The sequence below is a fragment of the Pelophylax lessonae genome (genome assembly GCF_965119305.1).
Source record: "Pelophylax lessonae genome assembly, chromosome: 8".
Taxonomy (NCBI): Eukaryota; Metazoa; Chordata; class Amphibia; order Anura; family Ranidae; genus Pelophylax; species Pelophylax lessonae.
This window is the reverse complement of record NC_138775.1, coordinates 264513215-264530893: the sequence shown is the minus strand read 5'-3', so window position 1 is coordinate 264530893 and position 17679 is coordinate 264513215. Positions and strand designations below refer to the sequence as shown.

General features: G+C 44.8%; 1 protein-coding gene across 1 annotated transcript in view; it reads left to right on the top strand.

The window, feature by feature from the left end:
• The first annotated feature begins 8976 nt into the window (after positions 1 to 8976).
• Positions 8977 to 17679, top strand: part of RABGGTB (Rab geranylgeranyltransferase subunit beta) — a 48048-nt gene continuing 39345 nt past the window's right edge. Inside the window, exons 1-3 of the mRNA XM_082266231.1 lie at positions 8977 to 9083; positions 11251 to 11358; positions 17156 to 17432. Of these exons, the coding sequence (XP_082122357.1) occupies positions 9081 to 9083; positions 11251 to 11358; positions 17156 to 17432 (388 nt within the window). The 5' untranslated portion in view covers positions 8977 to 9080. The remainder of the gene's footprint in view (positions 9084 to 11250; positions 11359 to 17155; positions 17433 to 17679) is intronic.

The window sequence follows — 17679 nt, the reverse complement described above, 5'->3', positions numbered from 1 at the left end:
TCTCAGGATTGTAGAACTTTATAATGATTACTTTACTTGCAGAGAAACGCTTTTCTAAATGTTTTATAAGCTGTTTAATATCCATTTATGAATTTGAAATACTTTTCAAAACCAATGTTTTATATATTTGTTTGATGCTTCTTAAGACTAAATGTTAATCCGTCCAAAAAGGATTAAACTGTTCAGAATGGTGATATAGCAGGTAAATGGCACAGGCTATGTAATCATAAAGTGTATCTAAACCAAAGAGCCAAAAGGTATAACATTGCCTCTTACCACTTCTTACATGTCTGAAATAAATTTCTATTTATAGGTTTTTGTTTTGTTTTTTTCTTTATTTTAACCTGGTAATCCTGCCAGAAATGCGTTTCCTGTCCTAGGGTGAAACACTGACTATACCGAAGAGCAGTGTTGTCATCCTAGGCCAGTGATGGTGAACCTTGGCACCCCAGATATTTTGGAACTACATTTCCCATGATACTCATGCCCTCTCAATTGTAGTTCAGCATCATGGGAAATGTACATAGTTACATAGTAGGTGAGGTTGAATAAAGACAATAGTCCATCCAGTTCAACCTGTGTAGGTGTGTGTGGCTGTAATTATCTCACATAGCCCTGAATGTTCTGATCCTTGAGATGTACGTCTAATAATCTTTTGAAAGCCACCATACTTCCCGCAGAAACCACCTCTTGTGGTAGAGGATTCAACAATCTTGTAGCCCTAACAGTAAAGAACCCCCCACGTTGCGTGAGGTTAAAACGCTTCTCCTCGAATCGCATTGTATGCCCTCGAGTCCTCAGGCAATCCCTTCGACTGAACAGCTTTTTTTCTAAGCTGAGATCCCCATTGAGATATTTAAAAATTGCTATCATGTCTCCTCTCAGGCGTCTCTTCTCCAGGGAGAATAAATTGAGCGATTGCAGACGCTCTTCATAATTAAGGTCCTCCTATCCCCTAATCAGTTTAGTTGCCCTTCTCTGGACTCTCTCCAGCTCCAACACATCCCTCCTGAGGACTGGCAACCAGAACTGGACAGAATACTCCAGATGTGGTTGGACCAGAGTTTTATAAAGTGGAAGGATTATAGTCTTATCTCTGGAATACATCCCTTTCTTTATGCATGCTAATATTCTGCCGGCTTTGGCAGCTGCCGATTGACATTGCATGCTGTTGCCTAGTCTATCAGTTCTAAAACATCTGGGGTGCCAAGGTTCGCCATTACTGTCCTAGGCCAAGCAGTGTTAGGACTATAGAACACCTCCCCCGTTGACCTTATTTCCATACCATAAGGGAAAGTGTTCTGTTCTTCAGAGGTAAACTGGGCAGGACTAACAACACTACTTTTTTTAAAGAAAGTTACAAGCTCGCTGGATTACAAAGTTGTTGTTGTTTTTAAACTTCTCAAACATAATCTAAGTAGTCATAAAGGCTCACGCATGAAGGTAAAAAAGCCGTCTGTGTTCAGCAGCCCCCCTAAAACTTACCTGAGCCCCATCTCGATTCATTGATGTGCATGAGAGCCTCTGCTCTCCCGGATCTCTCCCTCCTCATTGGCTGAGACGGCAGCGCTAGTTGTTGGTTCCTGTTACTGTCAATCACAACCAGTGAGCCAATGAGGAGAGAGTGGGGGAAGGGCTGATCCATGTTTAGTGTGAATGGACACACAGAGCAGCGGTTTTGGTGCCCCCATAGCAAGCTGTATCATTTGAATTTGCCGCCGGTTCCACCCCCCTGCGTCGCAACACTCGTAGGGAAGGGAACCGGAAGACAGGTGCCGGCATCGGCCAAGCGCAGAGCAAGAGGATGGCGGGAGAATCGCAGGGAAGGTGAGTAACATTCTGGGGTAATTCTGAGTGGGGCTCGGGGTTACCGCTTTTGGTACTGAAAATTAACCCCAAGCCACACTCGGGAATACCGCTAGGGAGGTTAATTAGAATGCTAAATGCCATGCTAATGGGGGAATGCCAATTCCTCCATTTTCAATCACTGACCTGGAAGAAGGATGCAGCAAACTGCCTAACTCAGGTCTGAAGACATCAGACCAGCATGACAGCCAGGCAACTAGTATTTTCAGAAGACAACCACAATGGTAGCACAGGGTTCTTATTAGGAGTTTGCTCTGTCTATAAAAAATGTTTCTTTTAATTTCCATGCATTTTTCCAGCATACAAATACATGATCATTAGATAACCTGTGGCCTTCCTGTTGTTGTGGTCTTCCTGCTGTTGTGGTCTTCCTGCTGTTGTGAAACTACAAGTTCCATCATGCCCCTGGCTTTGGGAGTCATGCTTGTAACTGTCAGCCCTGCAATACCTCATGGGACTTGTTTGACCAGTGGAACCCTGAGACTGAGATATGTTGAGTGTCCCCAGTTCTACCAACTGCAGATTCTCTTTATTCTCAGAAAGTGTTGACGTCTATGAAAAACTGAGACTATAGGAAGTCTATACACAGGTGACCAAAAAAAAAAAATCCATGCTTGGGCAAAGTTATGGTAAGCGGGTAAAGCAGCCAACACCCAAATCTGTGATACCAAATTCAAAAAAATAAAAAAAGCTGATCACTGCAAATAAATAAAAGAAAGTCCAATGTGAGTCCACAAATGTGAAGTGAAAAGCAAAATCTTAAAACGTTTGTCCATGTGAATTTTCAAACTCGTGCACAGGAACCACCACCAACATCAGGGGGGGGGGCTTACCAAATAAAATAGACTCATATAAGCTTACGCCTAGCGGGTCAAAAACCAGCATATATAGATGGATAAAAAGCCAAAGGACATCCGGATAGACTTCCACCATAACAACAGCATCAATGGATTATTCACTTGGATACAGATAACTCCCACAATAGAACATAGAGATAGAATTGGGGCCACAAGTTCTTCTCCACATGTACTCAATAAAAAAGAGAACTCCACATAGTGTAAAACAATACAAAAATTTCTCATTTATTTAAAATCCAGAACATTTACAATGTGGATGAATAAAAAGCGCTTTCAAAATAGAACATCCTAGGATGAAATTAGACGCAGTGGTAACATGACAGAAGACCTGACGTGTTTCGTCTAATCTGGGGTAATTTTTTTTAACAGTGGTAAATTCATCAAGAGTTGGTGCACAAAACATTTGTGATGATTATAGTCCTTAAATATCCTCAACATAGTCCACACAAAAACTCTGAAGTATCTCCATGTGTGTAATAATCCACACACAGATTGACTATATCACAGATATAGTCAAAGATGCTAAACAGCACCACATGCATCAAGTCCAGGAGTGTGGTTACCCATAGGCTTTACAGTCAAAATCGGTCTCCAATCAAAGTGCAAATTAGTGCATACAATTCATCCACAAATTCCATGAGATTAAATTCATAACACCAATAAAAACGTATGTAAAATGTCAAAGTGCTGTAATCCCTTTAACCACTTAAGCCCCAGCCCTATTTCGGACACTTTTTGTTCACGCGTTAAAACCAGTATTTTTTCCTAGAAAACTACTTCGAACCCCCAAACATTATATATATATATATATTTTTTAGCAAAGACTCTGGAGAATAAAATGTCGGTCATTGTAATATTTTTTATCACGCGGTATTTGCGCAGCGGTCTTTAAAGCGCCATTTTTTTGGAAAATTTTTGAAAAATCGCATTTCACTAATTTTAAAAAATACTAAACAGTAAAGTTAGCCCATTTTTTTTGTATATTGTGAAAGAACATGTCACGCCGAGTAAATAGATACCCAACATGTTACGGTTTAAAATTGCGCCCCCCCCGTGGGATCGCGACAAACTACGGTCAATAGAGATCTCAACCTGCGACGCTTTGAATTTATTTAACGGTTACCAGTTTTGAGTTAGAGTGTAGCTCTTTTTTTTTTTAATTATTGCTCACGCTCTGGCGATCGCGGCGATACCTCATGTGTGGTTTGAACAGCGATTTCATTTGCGGCTCAACTTCCGTATACGTTTTTTTTTTGTGCGCGACCTAACGGTGACGGGGGCGGCTAAATTTTTTTTTTTTTTTTTCCCATTTATTTTATTTATTTTTTTAACTTTATTAAAGTTTTAAAAAAAAAAAAAAAATCTGATCACTTTTATTGCTGTCACAAGCAATGTAAACATCCCTTGTGACACCAATATGTAGTGACAGGTACACTTTATGGAGGGATCGAGGGTCTAAAAGACCCTAGACCCCTCCATTACACTTCCCTGTATGCAAAACGCTGAAAACTGCATTTTTGCATACAGCCGTTTTTCAAATTTGCCACCTTTTGCAGCACAGTAACCCGGAAGTGACGTCATGGACGCCGCCTCCGGGTTACGTCATCGGAGCCCCGATCGATGCCGTTTCCGGCATTCATCGGGACTCCATCCAGCCGGCGGACGTGCCGGCTGGGTGCTCGGGGCTCCCGGTGGGACGGGAGCCCCGGGCAAAGCCACGGAAGGCGACGGGAGGGGGGGGACGTCCCCTCCCGCCCCCCCGGGTACCGATCGAGCGGCTCCCGAGCCGCATCGGTCGGTACCGACGGAAAGCCAACCGTCGGCTCTAAACCACGGTACCGGGATGGTGCCTCTAGCTAGAGGCATCATCCCGGTACACTACCGCAAAGTTTACCGACGTAGACCTACGTTAGTATGCGGTAAGTGGTTAAGGCAGTGTTTCTCAACTCCTGTCCTCAGGACCCACTAACAGGCCAGATTTTAAGTATTACCTTGGGGAGATGCAGACTAGAATACTGCAATCACTGAGCATCAAATAATATCACCTGTGATGTATTTCAGTTATCTTGCAAACCTGGTCTTTTAGTGGGTCCTGAGGACCGGAGTTAAGAAGAACTGCTTAAGGCTGGGTATACACTTAATGCGGATGTGGCTCACAGCAGTGGTCGGGTGCATCCTTGTTCTCTATATCAGGGATAAATCCGGACTGAATTCTGACCTGAAACTGAGCCAAAAACGCACAGGACCCTTGTGCAATCCGCTCTGCAGCAGCCACAGAGATGTGTGAACCGGCTCCATTGAGCATAAGTGTGAACTCAGCCTTAGGGCTCTTTCACACACACACTGTCCGTTGGACGGACTGCGTTTTTCTCAGCGGGGTATCGATCCGCCGGTCCCCTGCTGAGCAGGAGAATGACAGCTGTTCTCCGCACTGTGTGCTGAGACACAGCTGACAGAGCCCCATACATCTCTATGGGAAAGGGGATAATGGTCTAGTACTTTCCCTAACATACCTCCATCCCAATATATATGCGAAACAAAAAAGAGAGGTAGACCCGCGGGACTTTGAGTGAGGTGACTGTTGGGGGCTGGAAATAGAATACTGGGATGCAAGAATAAAAGACATGCTTTATTACGCTATATAAAAAGTATACAAGTGATGAGTGTTGTCATACACTAGTTTGCATATTGAGAAAGCCCCATGGCTAAATAAAAACAATGTACAGTATATGGTAATACATTGCATAAAGATGTACATCTTGCATTACAGCATGGTTTCAGAATAACCTTAATGACATATGATTCATATTGGTACAGTAATCTTCATCCTAACTTTTAATGACATGTTGATTCATAGTAGTGATTCCCCCATAGAGATTCATACATCTCTATGGGGGAATCAGATGGGAACGGACCGTCGGTCCGTTCTCATCCGATCCCATCCGCTGGACGGATGGAAAATAGGGTTTCCATCCGTCCAGATTTGACGGATCGGATCGGATGTCAGCAGACATGTCTCCGCTGACATCCGATGCCCCATAGAGATGCATGGGGGGACCGTTCAGATCCGCCAAAAAAACGGACAGGCGGATCTGAACGGCCCGCCTGTGTGAAAGGGGCCTAAGGCTCCTTTCACACTATCCGTCCGTCGGACGGATTCCGTTTTTCTCAGCGGGGGATTGAGCCGCCGATCCCCCGCTGAGCAGGAGGATGACAGCTGTGTCTCCGCGCTGTGTGCAGAGACAGCTGTCAGTTCCCCATGCATCTCTATGTGGGGGAAATCGGATGGGAACGGACTGTCGGTCTGTTCTCATCCGACCCGATCCGCTGGACGGATGGAAAATAGGGTTTCTATCCTTCCAGATTTAAAGGATCGGATGTCAGCGGACATGTCTCCGCTGACATCCGATCCCCCATAGAGATGAATGGGGGGACCGTTCAGATCCGCCAAAAAAACAGACAGGCGGATCTGAACGGTCCAAAGGGGCCTTAAAGTGAAGATCTAATCAGACTGTGCACAGGTGACCAAACACCAGCTTCTTACCAGAAACAGCCCACCATTAGGAATAATATGGTCAAACAGCACTCTGTATTAAATCCCTTCCCGCTTCACTCAACAGTGGCACTCCAACTAGTGAGCCCGTCGAATGCCTCGTATACACAATCAGATAATCATACGAAATAGAATCACTTTCGAATTGATGGCACGATAATCTGATCCTTAGTACACAGCTTTCGACAGCCGATCACGACATTTTTTCCAACAAAATCCGAAGGGACAAACAAAAACTTTTGTCGTATGATAGCCTAGTGAACAACAATCATTTAATCAGTACAGTATGCGTTCGCTAAAAATCGATAGACAAAGACCACGCATGATCAGAAAATAACCCGGAAAAAGCCTGGCTGCCATTGTTTTGCACTATCCGATACGTAGCTACGCAACCAGGAAGCTTTTTCAGAATCGTACGAAAAAAAATCATACGTTTAGTACGCATTGTTGAATTTGATACTAGTATCATGCAACAAAATGCGAACGATAAGTCGTCTGATTATCCGATCGTGTGTATGAGGCATAAGTGTGCATTTATTAAAAACCAGGTCTATTACCAGAAGGTGTTGACCATAAAAAATAAAATCATCAAATTGTGCAAAGATGTTATCCCCACTGGCAGCCAAGTGCCAATCTCTTTTCTCAATGACTGATGCTTAAACTGGATACACACTATACAACTTTCTTTAGATTTTTCCTTTTAGATTTACCAAAACCATATAATAGGAGGTCAAACCTAAACACTTTAAATTTGTATGCAATCAGGCCGACCCTCCCCACTACATAGTTGAAGGTAAATCTAAAGGAAATGAAACAACAAAAGTTGTATAGTGTGTATCCAGCTTTACAAGAAGCCAAAATAAGAAGTAACAGTTACAAACCATAATGTAGTACTATACATTTTAACTTCTTTATCATAACAGTGCAAACTTACATTACAATCTTTAAAAACACTGAATGCAATCCAACCAGGCAGACATTGGAACTCCAGTCCAATCACTGATACTGTGCCAGCCAGTCCTCCTGACAGTTTTTTCTTTGATGAAACATGGTTTGTGTGTCCTATAATGTGACATCATCACGCACAGTATCGGTGATTGGACTAGAGTTCCGATGTCTGCCTGGTTGGACATCCAAAGTGACGTCATCAGGAATTCTGGAATGCCAATGGGGTAACGCGTTTTGAAGTATCCACTTTTGACAAACGTGTCACCCCATTGGCCAGTGGCTTTCCTGCTGACGTCACTTCCAGTCCGGTGGCTCCTGCAGTCCACCCTGGTTGCCGCTGTGATCTATTGGCACTTCTTCATCCATCTACAAGCCCACTAGCTACAAAATTACCATCCATCCTTCAGATGTGGCAGGTGACATCTGGCCCACAGATTACTATAATTCATCTTTAAGGGGGCGTTACAGGGGGTGTGTCCTATGCCTACATACTTTTTTTCTAATTAGTGTCCCTTGTTCCCATGGTAGAAAGTTGGGAGGTATGAATAGAGACCCAACATGTAAAGCTGTAATATTTCCCACTGCCATGAAACTGCAACTGTTTTCCATAGGCAATGCTTATAAAGGCCATGCGGGTGATCAGTTTAGAGTTATCCATGAATACCAGGCCTGGGAATATTTCTCTCTCTCTGATGGAGGTGGCGATATGTAATATCTGTAGAACAATTGGCGCTTTCTTACGTAAGTATGTGTTTACAATTTGTATGTGGGGGAGGCTTGTAAGTGCTTGGACACAACTAGATTTTCTTAAAGATTTTTTTCCACTAAACTTCATTTTTTTTATCACAGAAGGACCAAAAGTCTAATATGTGATACTATTTTGCTGTGATGGGCTCTCTTGGAAATATAAAGGGTCCATTGAAGTGAATGGAGCACACATAACTCTCCTTTGTCTTCTATTGAATAGTGCATGGTCCCCCTTAAGGCTCACTCACACTTTTGTTGGTCTCTGAAGAGCAATCTGCATTCATATCGCTCTTCAGAGAGCAGTTGGCAGGCAGTGAAGTGTTGTATCGCCTCCAAACCACCTGCTTTAACCCTTTGAACTGCACACTAGCATACCTCCCAACTTCTGAAAATGGGAATGAGGAACACCTGTTAGCAAAAGTATATAGGCATAGAACACACCCCCTGCCACGCCCCCTTAAAGGAGAATTACACAAAAAATATATTAGTTACACCTGCGAGTGCTTTTTTTATTTTATTTTTTATTTACTACTACTATTCCTTTATAGTGAAATGTACAAATGCTGCAATTTAGAATTTGGATGAAAGGTTTAGCATAGTGACACACTATTTGAAAGATAGCCAATGTATTTTATATACAAATATACAGATCAGACCAACATATGGGACAAATGAGAAGGAAAGAGGGACAGAGGGACTTTGTTCCAAATCAGGGACAGTCCTTAAAATCGGGGACAGTTGGGAGCTATGCACTAACATGCGGCAACCTCGTGCATTACATGTAACTGCAGGGTGATTGCAGAGTTCATCTCTCCACTTCTAATGGTCTTATTCTGCAGGCACTACACCCAGCCAGACACATCCTAACAGCACTGTCCTTTACAATGAATTATCAACTCATTTCACAAGCTGTGTATAACATCTGATCTCTATGTCCATAGAGCTCAGCACAACACTCATCCCAGCCAGAGAACAGCTGACAGGCAATCACTAAGGACAGCTAAGAATCAGGCACTGCCATCGGCGCCTAAGAGGTATCTCTCCAATCAGCACTCAGAGCAGGGTCCTGACCGACAGGCAGAGTCCCCGGGGCTCCGCCCAACAGAGACATGGTGAGTGCTGAACGATGATAGAGCGGAGAGGCAGCGGGGTCACGTGACTGCGGGGGGAGATCACCGGGCTGTCCTCCTCCTGACATCTCTACTGTGTGATAGTCCGCCTGTCATCGCTGTGTGCCCGGATACCGACATCTCCCTCCCTCCCTTCTACCCTACCAGCACTCCTTCCTTCTCCTCCTGTCATCTCCCTCCCTTCTCCTCCTCCTCCATCCTCCTCCTTCCCTTCCTTCTTCTCCACTGTCTCTCCTTCCCTTCCTTCTCCTCCTCCATCTCTCCTTCCCTTCCTTCTCCTCCTCCATCTCTCCTTCCCTTCCTTCTCCTCCTCCATCTCTCCTTCCCTTCCTTCTCCTCCTCCATCTCTCCTTCCCTTCCTTCTCCTCCTGTCATCTCTCCTTCCTTCTTCTCCACCATGTCTCCTTCCCTTCCTTCTCCTCCGCCATCTCTCCTTCCCTTCCTTCTCCTCCTCCTCCATCCCTTCCTTCTCCTCCTCCATCTCTCCTTCCCTTCCTTCTCCTCCTCCTCCATCCCTTCCTTCTCCTCCTCCATCTCTCCTTCCTTTCCTTCTCCTCCTCCATCTCTCCTTCCCTTCCTTCTCCTCCGCCATCTCTCCTTCCCTTCCTTCTCCTCCGCCATCTCTCCTTCCCTTCCTTCTCCTCCTCCATCTCTCCTTCCTTTCCTTCTCCTCCTCCATCTCTCCTTCCCTTCCTTCTCCTCCTCCATCTCTCCTTCCCTTCCTTCTCCTCCGCCATCTCTCCTTCCTTTCCTTCTCCTCCTCCATCTCTCCTTCCTTTCCTTCTCCTCCGCCATCTCTCCTTCCCTTCCTTCTCCTCCGCCATCTCTCCTTCCCTTCCTTCTCCTCCTCCTCCATCCCTTCCTTCTCCTCCGCCATCTCTCCTTCCCTTCCTTCTCCTCCTCCTCCATCCCTTCCTTCTCCTCCTCCATCTCTCCTTCCCTTCCTTCTCCTCCTCCTCCATCCCTTCCTTCTCCTCCTCCATCTCTCCTTCCCTTCCTTCTCCTCCTCCTCCATCCCTTCCTTCTCCTCCTCCATCTCTCCTTCCTTTCCTTCTCCTCCTCCATCTCTCCTTCCCTTCCTTCTCCATCTCTCCTTCCTTTCCTTCTCCTCCTCCATCTCTCCTTCCTTTCCTTCTCCTCCTCCATCTCTCCTTCCCTTCCTTCTCCTCCTCCATCTCTCCTTCCCTTCCTTCTCCTCCGCCATCTCTCCTTCCCTTCCTCCTCCTCCTCCTCCACCATCTCTCCTTCCTTTCCTTCTCCTCCTCCATCTCTCCTTCCTTTCCTTCTCCTCCTCCATCTCTCCTTCCCTTCCTTCTCCTCCTCCATCTCTCCTTCCTTTCCTTCTCCTCCTCCATCTCTCCTTCCTTTCCTTCTCCTCCTCCATCTCTCCTTCCCTTCCTTCTCCTCCTCCATCTCTCCTTCCCTTCCTTCTCCTCCGCCATCTCTCCTTCCTTTCCTTCTCCTCCTCCATCTCTCCTTCCTTTCCTTCTCCTCCGCCATCTCTCCTTCCCTTCCTCCTCCTCCTCCTCCGCCATCTCTCCTTCCCTTCTTCCTCCTCCTCCGCCATCTCTCCTTCTCTTCCTTCTTCTCCTCCTCCATCCTCCTCCTTCCCTTCCTTCTCCTCCTCCATCCTCCTCCTTCCCTTCCTTCTCCTCCTCCATCCTCCTCCTTCCCTTCCTTCTCCTCCTCCATCTCTCCTTTCCTTCTCCTCCTCCTCCTCCGCCATCTCTCCTTCCCTTCACCTCCTTTCTTCCACCTCCACTATTCCTCTCCCCTACTGTCACCCCCTGTGATCCCCACACCCCCTCCTGTCAAACTCTGCAATTCTCCCTGTCACCTCTACACCCCCCATTTCCTGTTGTGAACCATGCCGGAGACACTGGGCTGATTTATTAAAGGAATGGAGAATGTTCACACAAAGGTATTCACTGTAATCCTCCAATCCTGTGCAGAGGAAATCGGTCCTCTGGGATTTTTTGTTCATCTTATTAATCATTGGAGGAACCTTAAACTGGTCGTGTGAACATTTTCCATTCCTTTAGTAAATCGGCCTCACTGTGTCACCATTGTTCCTTGTGTGACCCTGGGTGGGAGGGGGGTTGTAGATTTCTGTAGAAAATAATTCTGTTCTCTCATTATTTAAATAAAGGGAACCCCTCAGAAGGACGTTGTGTTAAAGCCTGATGCACCGAAAGCCCTTCTTCTGGATAAACACACAGAGTACATTGAGTCATATGGAATCAAAAAGGATGATTATGTGAGTATTTCCTGTACTGGAGCTTCTTATAAAGTGTCACTAAACCTAAAAACCGTTCCGCTCACAGGAAGTGACAAGGACGCTGCTTTTCTGTACTTGCTGGGATTGTTCTTGGCCTGAAAAAAAAAAAATCTAATGCAAATCAATTTACAATATAAAGGGAGACAATACAGCAACAATACAAGAGAGTTAGGAGGGCTCTGCTCCTGTGAGCTTACAATCTAAGAGGTAGGGCCTGGTGAAACAAATGGTAGTACTTGTGATGGAAGTAGATTGCCTAGAAGTCGACAGAGTTGGAGATAACTGTACAGATTGGGGTAGTGAGTTACAGAGGATAGGAGAGGCTCTGGAGGAGACAAGGGAGCTAGAGAGCAGGACATACAGTATCTCACAAAAGTGAGCACACCCCTCACATTTTTGTTAATATTTTATTATCTTTTCATGTGACAACACTGAAGAAATGACACTTTGCTACAATGTAAAGTAGTGAGTGTACAGCTTGGATAACAGTGTGAATTTCCTGTCCTCTCAAAATAACTCAACACACAGCCATTAATGTCTAAACCGCTGGCAACAAAAGTGAGTACACCCCTAAGTGAAAATTTGGCCCAAAGTGTCAATATTTTGTGTGGCCACCAATATTTTCCAGCACTGCCTTAACCCTCTTGGGCATGGAGTTCACCAGAGTTTCACAGGTTGCCACTGGAGTTCTCTTCTACTCCTCCATGACGACATCACGGAGCTGGTGGATGTTAGAGACCTTGAGCTCCTCCACCTTCCCTTTGAGGATGCCCCACAGATGCTCAATAGGGTTTAGGTCTGGAGACATGCTTGGCCAGTCCATCACCTTTATCCTCAGCTTCTTTAGCAAGGCAGTGGTCATCTTGGAGATGACCTCAATGAACTGTTGTTCCCCAGTGCCGGCAGCACTCATGCAGCCCCAGACCATGACAGGATTTGGGCGTAATGCGGCCGCGATTTTTTTTTTTGCGCGATGTTACCGCGATTCGGCAGGCGGAAATCGCGGCAACATCGCTCAGCGTTTGGGGTGCTATTGCAAATCGCGGGCAACGCACAGGCGTCCCGCGATTTGCAATGATTTCCGGATCGCGGGCGGAATCGCTGCGATTCTGCCCGCGATCCATACGCTCACATGTGAATGCAGCCTTAACAAAAAAAAAAACATATTTTGAAAAAGAAAGTAAAATAAATATTTACTTTCTGTTATAAATAATACAAAAACATTTTTAAAAATCAAACTTCTTCATACATTTTGGCCCAAATATATTCTGCTACATGTCTTGGTAAAATCCCAGAAAATGTATATTGATTGGTTTGCATCTACAAACTATGAGATGCATGCTGGAATTTTTATTTTAGTTTTTTATACCAATAGTGGCAGTGATCAGCAATTTATTTTTTTTTGTTTTTTATAGCGGGATGGTGGGCAAGCTGACACTTTGTGGGAACTAGCGAGCTGCCACTGACCTCTCCGGTGACACTAATAGAGTGATCAGTGCTAATATACGCTGGCTGGGAAGGGGTTAACACCTGGGGCAATCAAAGTGTTAAATATGTGCCTAACTATGTGTGTACTGTGTGGTGCTTTTACTAACCACTTTAACACTGCTCACATTGCTGCTACTGCAGCAATGTGGCTCGTTATCGTCCAGCGACGTAGACCTACGTCGCTGGACTCCGCCTCTTGTGGGCGGCGCGCGTGCGCCGCCGGAGGCTCGCTTCCGTTGTTTTCAGTCACAGCGGGAGTCGGGCCAGGGGAGGAGCGGCGGCGATCGCCGCTGGTCTTCCCCGATCGTCGGGGAATCGAGTTTGGAGATCCGCCCGCTTGTGTAAACAGAGCGGGCGGATCTCCTAAGTGATAAACAGTGACAGATTGCGGGGTTCAGCATAGCTGAACCTGCGATCTGTCCCTGTGTCACTCAGTCCCCTCCCCCCACACACGTCATTAAGCATCAGGCATACATTAACCCCTCCCTCTCCAATAAAATTAACCCCTTCCCTGCCAGTGTCATTTTTACAGTAACAGTGCATATTTATAGCACTGATTACTGCAGTAATGTCACTGGTACCCCCAAAAATGTCAGTCAAGGGTCCGATCTGTCCGCCGCAATGTCGGAGTCCCGCAAAAAAAATCGCAGATCGCCGCCATTACGCGTTTAAAAAAAAAAAACGCCAAAAATGACAGAAATCTTTCCCTTAGTTAATAAACGCAATAACTTTTGCGCAAACCAATCAAAATACGCTTATTGTGATTTTTTTTTTTTTTTACCAAACATAGGTAGCAGAAAACAAATTGGCCAAAAATTTTAAAAAATTTAGATTTTTACATTTGGGCGGGGGGGGGGGGGGGAGAATTTCATATAAAAAATGTTAAAAATATTGTTTTTTCAAAATAAACGCTCTTTTTTTTTTTTTTTTTTTGTTTATAGCGCAAAAAGTAAAAATCGCACAGGTGATCAAATACCACCAAAAGAAAGCTCTGTTTATGGGAAAAAAAGGACATAAATCTCGTTTGGGTGCAGCGTTGTACAACCGCGCAATTGTCAGTTAAAGTCGCACAGCGCAGAATCGCAAAAAGTGGCCCAGACGTAAGGCAGCAAAATCCTGCGATGGTAAAGTGGCTAAGGGATGTGCCAGATTTTATTCCCTGCTCTGCAGGGGAACAAAAAAACAGTATCGCTGCGGTCTGAAAAGAGCTTTGCGTTTTAAATACACAACACTCTCTGCTGTCACATGCTCAGACAATGGGCGGGTCCCAGGCCATAAATCATTGTCTGGGAACCACTGATTGGCATGTGCAGGAGCCAGTGACAGAACAGCTGGGTTTGCATACACCCCCTTACTCGTAAATGTAGAATCCCGTATATAAACGTGATTATGCGCAGCTGGCCTTCACAGTAGCAGTAAAACAACATATATGTATACTGGCGCAAGTGAAACAAAAGGAAGCCAGCGGTTTCTACCTTAGACAATATAAGTGTCTGATACACATATACACATGAAAAAGTCCATACCCAAGTCCATATGTATACAAAAGTCCTTGGTACTGAAAGCTGCTCTGCTGCAAGTAAGAAGAAAAACTTGAGGGATACTGTAGAGAAAAGACCGGCGCCACTCTTAAGTGCAGTAGGAAGGTTTAATAAAACATGACAATATACACCAATGTACTCACAATTGAGCAAGTATGAAGGGCAACATGTTGTGTGTAATCATGTCCGTCCGTGGGAACAGTTCATCAGGATGTCTCCGGCGGTCTCAAGTGCTCCGCTGCAGCCGATTGATGCCGGCTTTTCTTGGTGACTGGGACACAGGGGTAACATCCGACGTCACTTCCCAGTCGTGACGTAATAGCGTGAGGACGTAGGGGGCGGCGCGTTTACACAGCATGCGCTCCTTCCTCAGGCCTTTTCCAGCTTTAAGTGAAGTTTAAACAGTTAATTTGGACCAAGCTGGTTCAAACAAGCTGATACAGACCCAGCGCCTGGGGGCGCCGTATAAGCTGTATGTGGTCTCCCCTTCATACAATATACAGCGTTGTGTTTGGCAGTGGAATAGGAACTTCCCTTGGCAGTCCAGCTGAGCGCTGCTCAGCCATTCATAAGGGAGCCTTGTCATTTTAGAATGAATTTAACCACTTGCCGACCAGCCGCTGCAGTTTTACGGCAGCAGGTTGGCTCTGTTCCGCGAAAAAACGTACCTGTACATCGCTTCGCGGGACGGCTAGTGGGGGCACGTGCCAATTGGCCACAGGGGAAGCCAATCAGCGGGTCCAGCGGTCTGCGGTTATAAACACAGCTGTTCTGTCAGTAATGAACACAGGGATCCTGTATTCCTCTTATTTAGGAACACAGGTCTCTGTCTTCATGCAGAAAGCCCATCCCCCCTCACGGTTAGAAAGCACCCCCTAGGGACACACTTAACCCTTTGATCGCCCCTGGTGTTAACCTGTTCCCTGCCAGTGTCATTAGTACAGTAACAGTGCATATTTTTAGCTCTGATTACTGTAGTACTGTCACTGGTGTCCCCCCCCCCCCCCCCCCCCCAAAGTGTAAAAAATGTCAGTTACGGGTCCGATCTGTCCGCCACAATGTCACAGTCCCGCTAAAAATCGCTGATCACCGCCTTTGCTAGTAAAATTAAATAAAAATGACATAAATCTTTCCCCTAGTTAGTAGACGAGATAACTTTTGCGCAGCCAATCAAAATACGCTTATTGGGATTTTTTTTACCAAAAATATGTAACAGAATACAAATTGGCCTAAAAGGATGAAAAATTTGATTTAAAATTTTTTTTTTTGGGGGGGGGGGGGGGATGTTTTGTATATCAGGAAGTGAAAAAAAAAAAAATATATATATATATATATATATATAATTTTTTTTTTTTTTTTTAAGAATTGTCGCTCTTTTTTTGTTTATAGCTCAAAAAATAAAAATCTCACAGGTGGTTGAATACCGCCAAAAGAAAGCTCTGTTTGTAGGAAAAGGACATTCATTTTATTTGCGTCGCATGACCACACAATTGTCAAGTTATGCCCCGTACACACGTGCAGATTATCTGAAGACTTTTGTCTGTAGACTTACTATAACCATATAACTATGAGGTCAAACCTAAACACTTTCAATTTGTATGCAATCCAGCAGGCCCTTGCACTACATAGAAAAGGTAAATCTGAAGACAAAAGTCTTCAGATAATCTGCACGTGTGTACGGGGCATTAAAGTAACAGTGCCGAATCACAAAAAATGGCCTGGTCATTAAAGCGGAGTTCCACCCATTTTTAATAGGTTGGAATACATAGATCTATGTAATCCCCTTTTAAAACGGCTTTTACCAATGGAAACTTTTTTTTTGCTAGTAAATACCTTAATTTCGGCTTTATTCCTCCTCTCCTCACTTCCTGGTCCGATCGGCGATGACGTCATTCGGCGATCCGCAGTGTCTGCTGGGATGTATTCTATTCCAGAAATCTCGCAGTAGCTGTATCTGTATTAAGGCCGTTCTCTGCCCCGCCTCCGCCCCGCCTCCTCTCATTGAGTTGCATTGTATGAATGTATTAAGGCCGTTCTCTGCCCCGCCTCCGCCCCGCCTCCTCTCATTGAGTTGTATTGCAATACAACTCAATGAGAGGAGGCGGGGCAGAGAACAGCCTTAATACATTCATACAATGCAACTCAATGAGAGGAGGCGGGGCGGAGGCGGGGCAGGCACGGCTCAGTACAGATACAGCTACTGCGAGATTTCTGGAATAGAATACATCCCAGTAGACACTGCGGATCGCCGAATGACGTCATCGCCGATCGGACCAGGAAGTGAGGAGAGGAGGAATAAAGCCGAAATTAAGGTATTTACTAGCAAAAAAAAAAAAAAAAAAAAGTTTCCATTGGTAAAAGCCATTTTAAAGGGGATTACATAGATCTAAAGTTACAAAAATGGGTGGAACTCCACTTTAAGGGGGAAAATCTTCCGGTCCAGAAGTGGTTAAAGGGCCTGGTGCCCATAGGAGGAGGTATTTATAAATGGAAAACTTTTTTTTCTAAAGGTGAAGTTGTCCTTTAACTCTAAGAGTGAAGTCTGGAGTTTTCTGTACACTAGAGGCCTGTGAATAAAACCTGGGTATGAAGCCTAATTGTCCAGCGGCACACAGCTGTCACAGATCATTTAGTGGATGGAAGATACACAAATTAGCATTCCTTTTTTTTTTAAGTTTTCCGATTCATTAATCGTGTTGAAGTATCTTTAACTTTTGTCATCTTCAATCATGTTTTTGCCATGGCAGGAGTACTGTATGTCGGAGTACCTACGGATGAGTGGTGTCTACTGGGGCCTAACCGTTATGGATCTGATGAGCGAGCTTCATCGTATGAACAAAGAAGAGATCCTGGCGTTTATTAAGTCCTGCCAACATGACTGCGGCGGGTTCAGTGCCAGCATCGGACATGATCCTCATCTACTGTATACACTTAGTGCTGTGCAGGTAACATGTGATGATCTAATTTACTATATACGGTATCTAGATGTACTGTCTGATCATGTATGCTTATATCAAACCAAAAGTTAAAGGGTAATGCCACTTTGTGGGGAAAAAAATGGCAAATAAAGAAAAAATATTATAGGGTATACAATTGCAACACAAATCATATTGTAATTGAATGTTATTAAAAATTACCTTTCCTTTTCAATCTGCAGCCGTCATAATTTTCTGAAAATGCACTTCAATATGGCTACCTGGAGGTGTTCTGTACACAGAATGCCCCCTATAAACTTAATTTCCTGCTTGTGTGATTGGCTCACTGAGTTTCC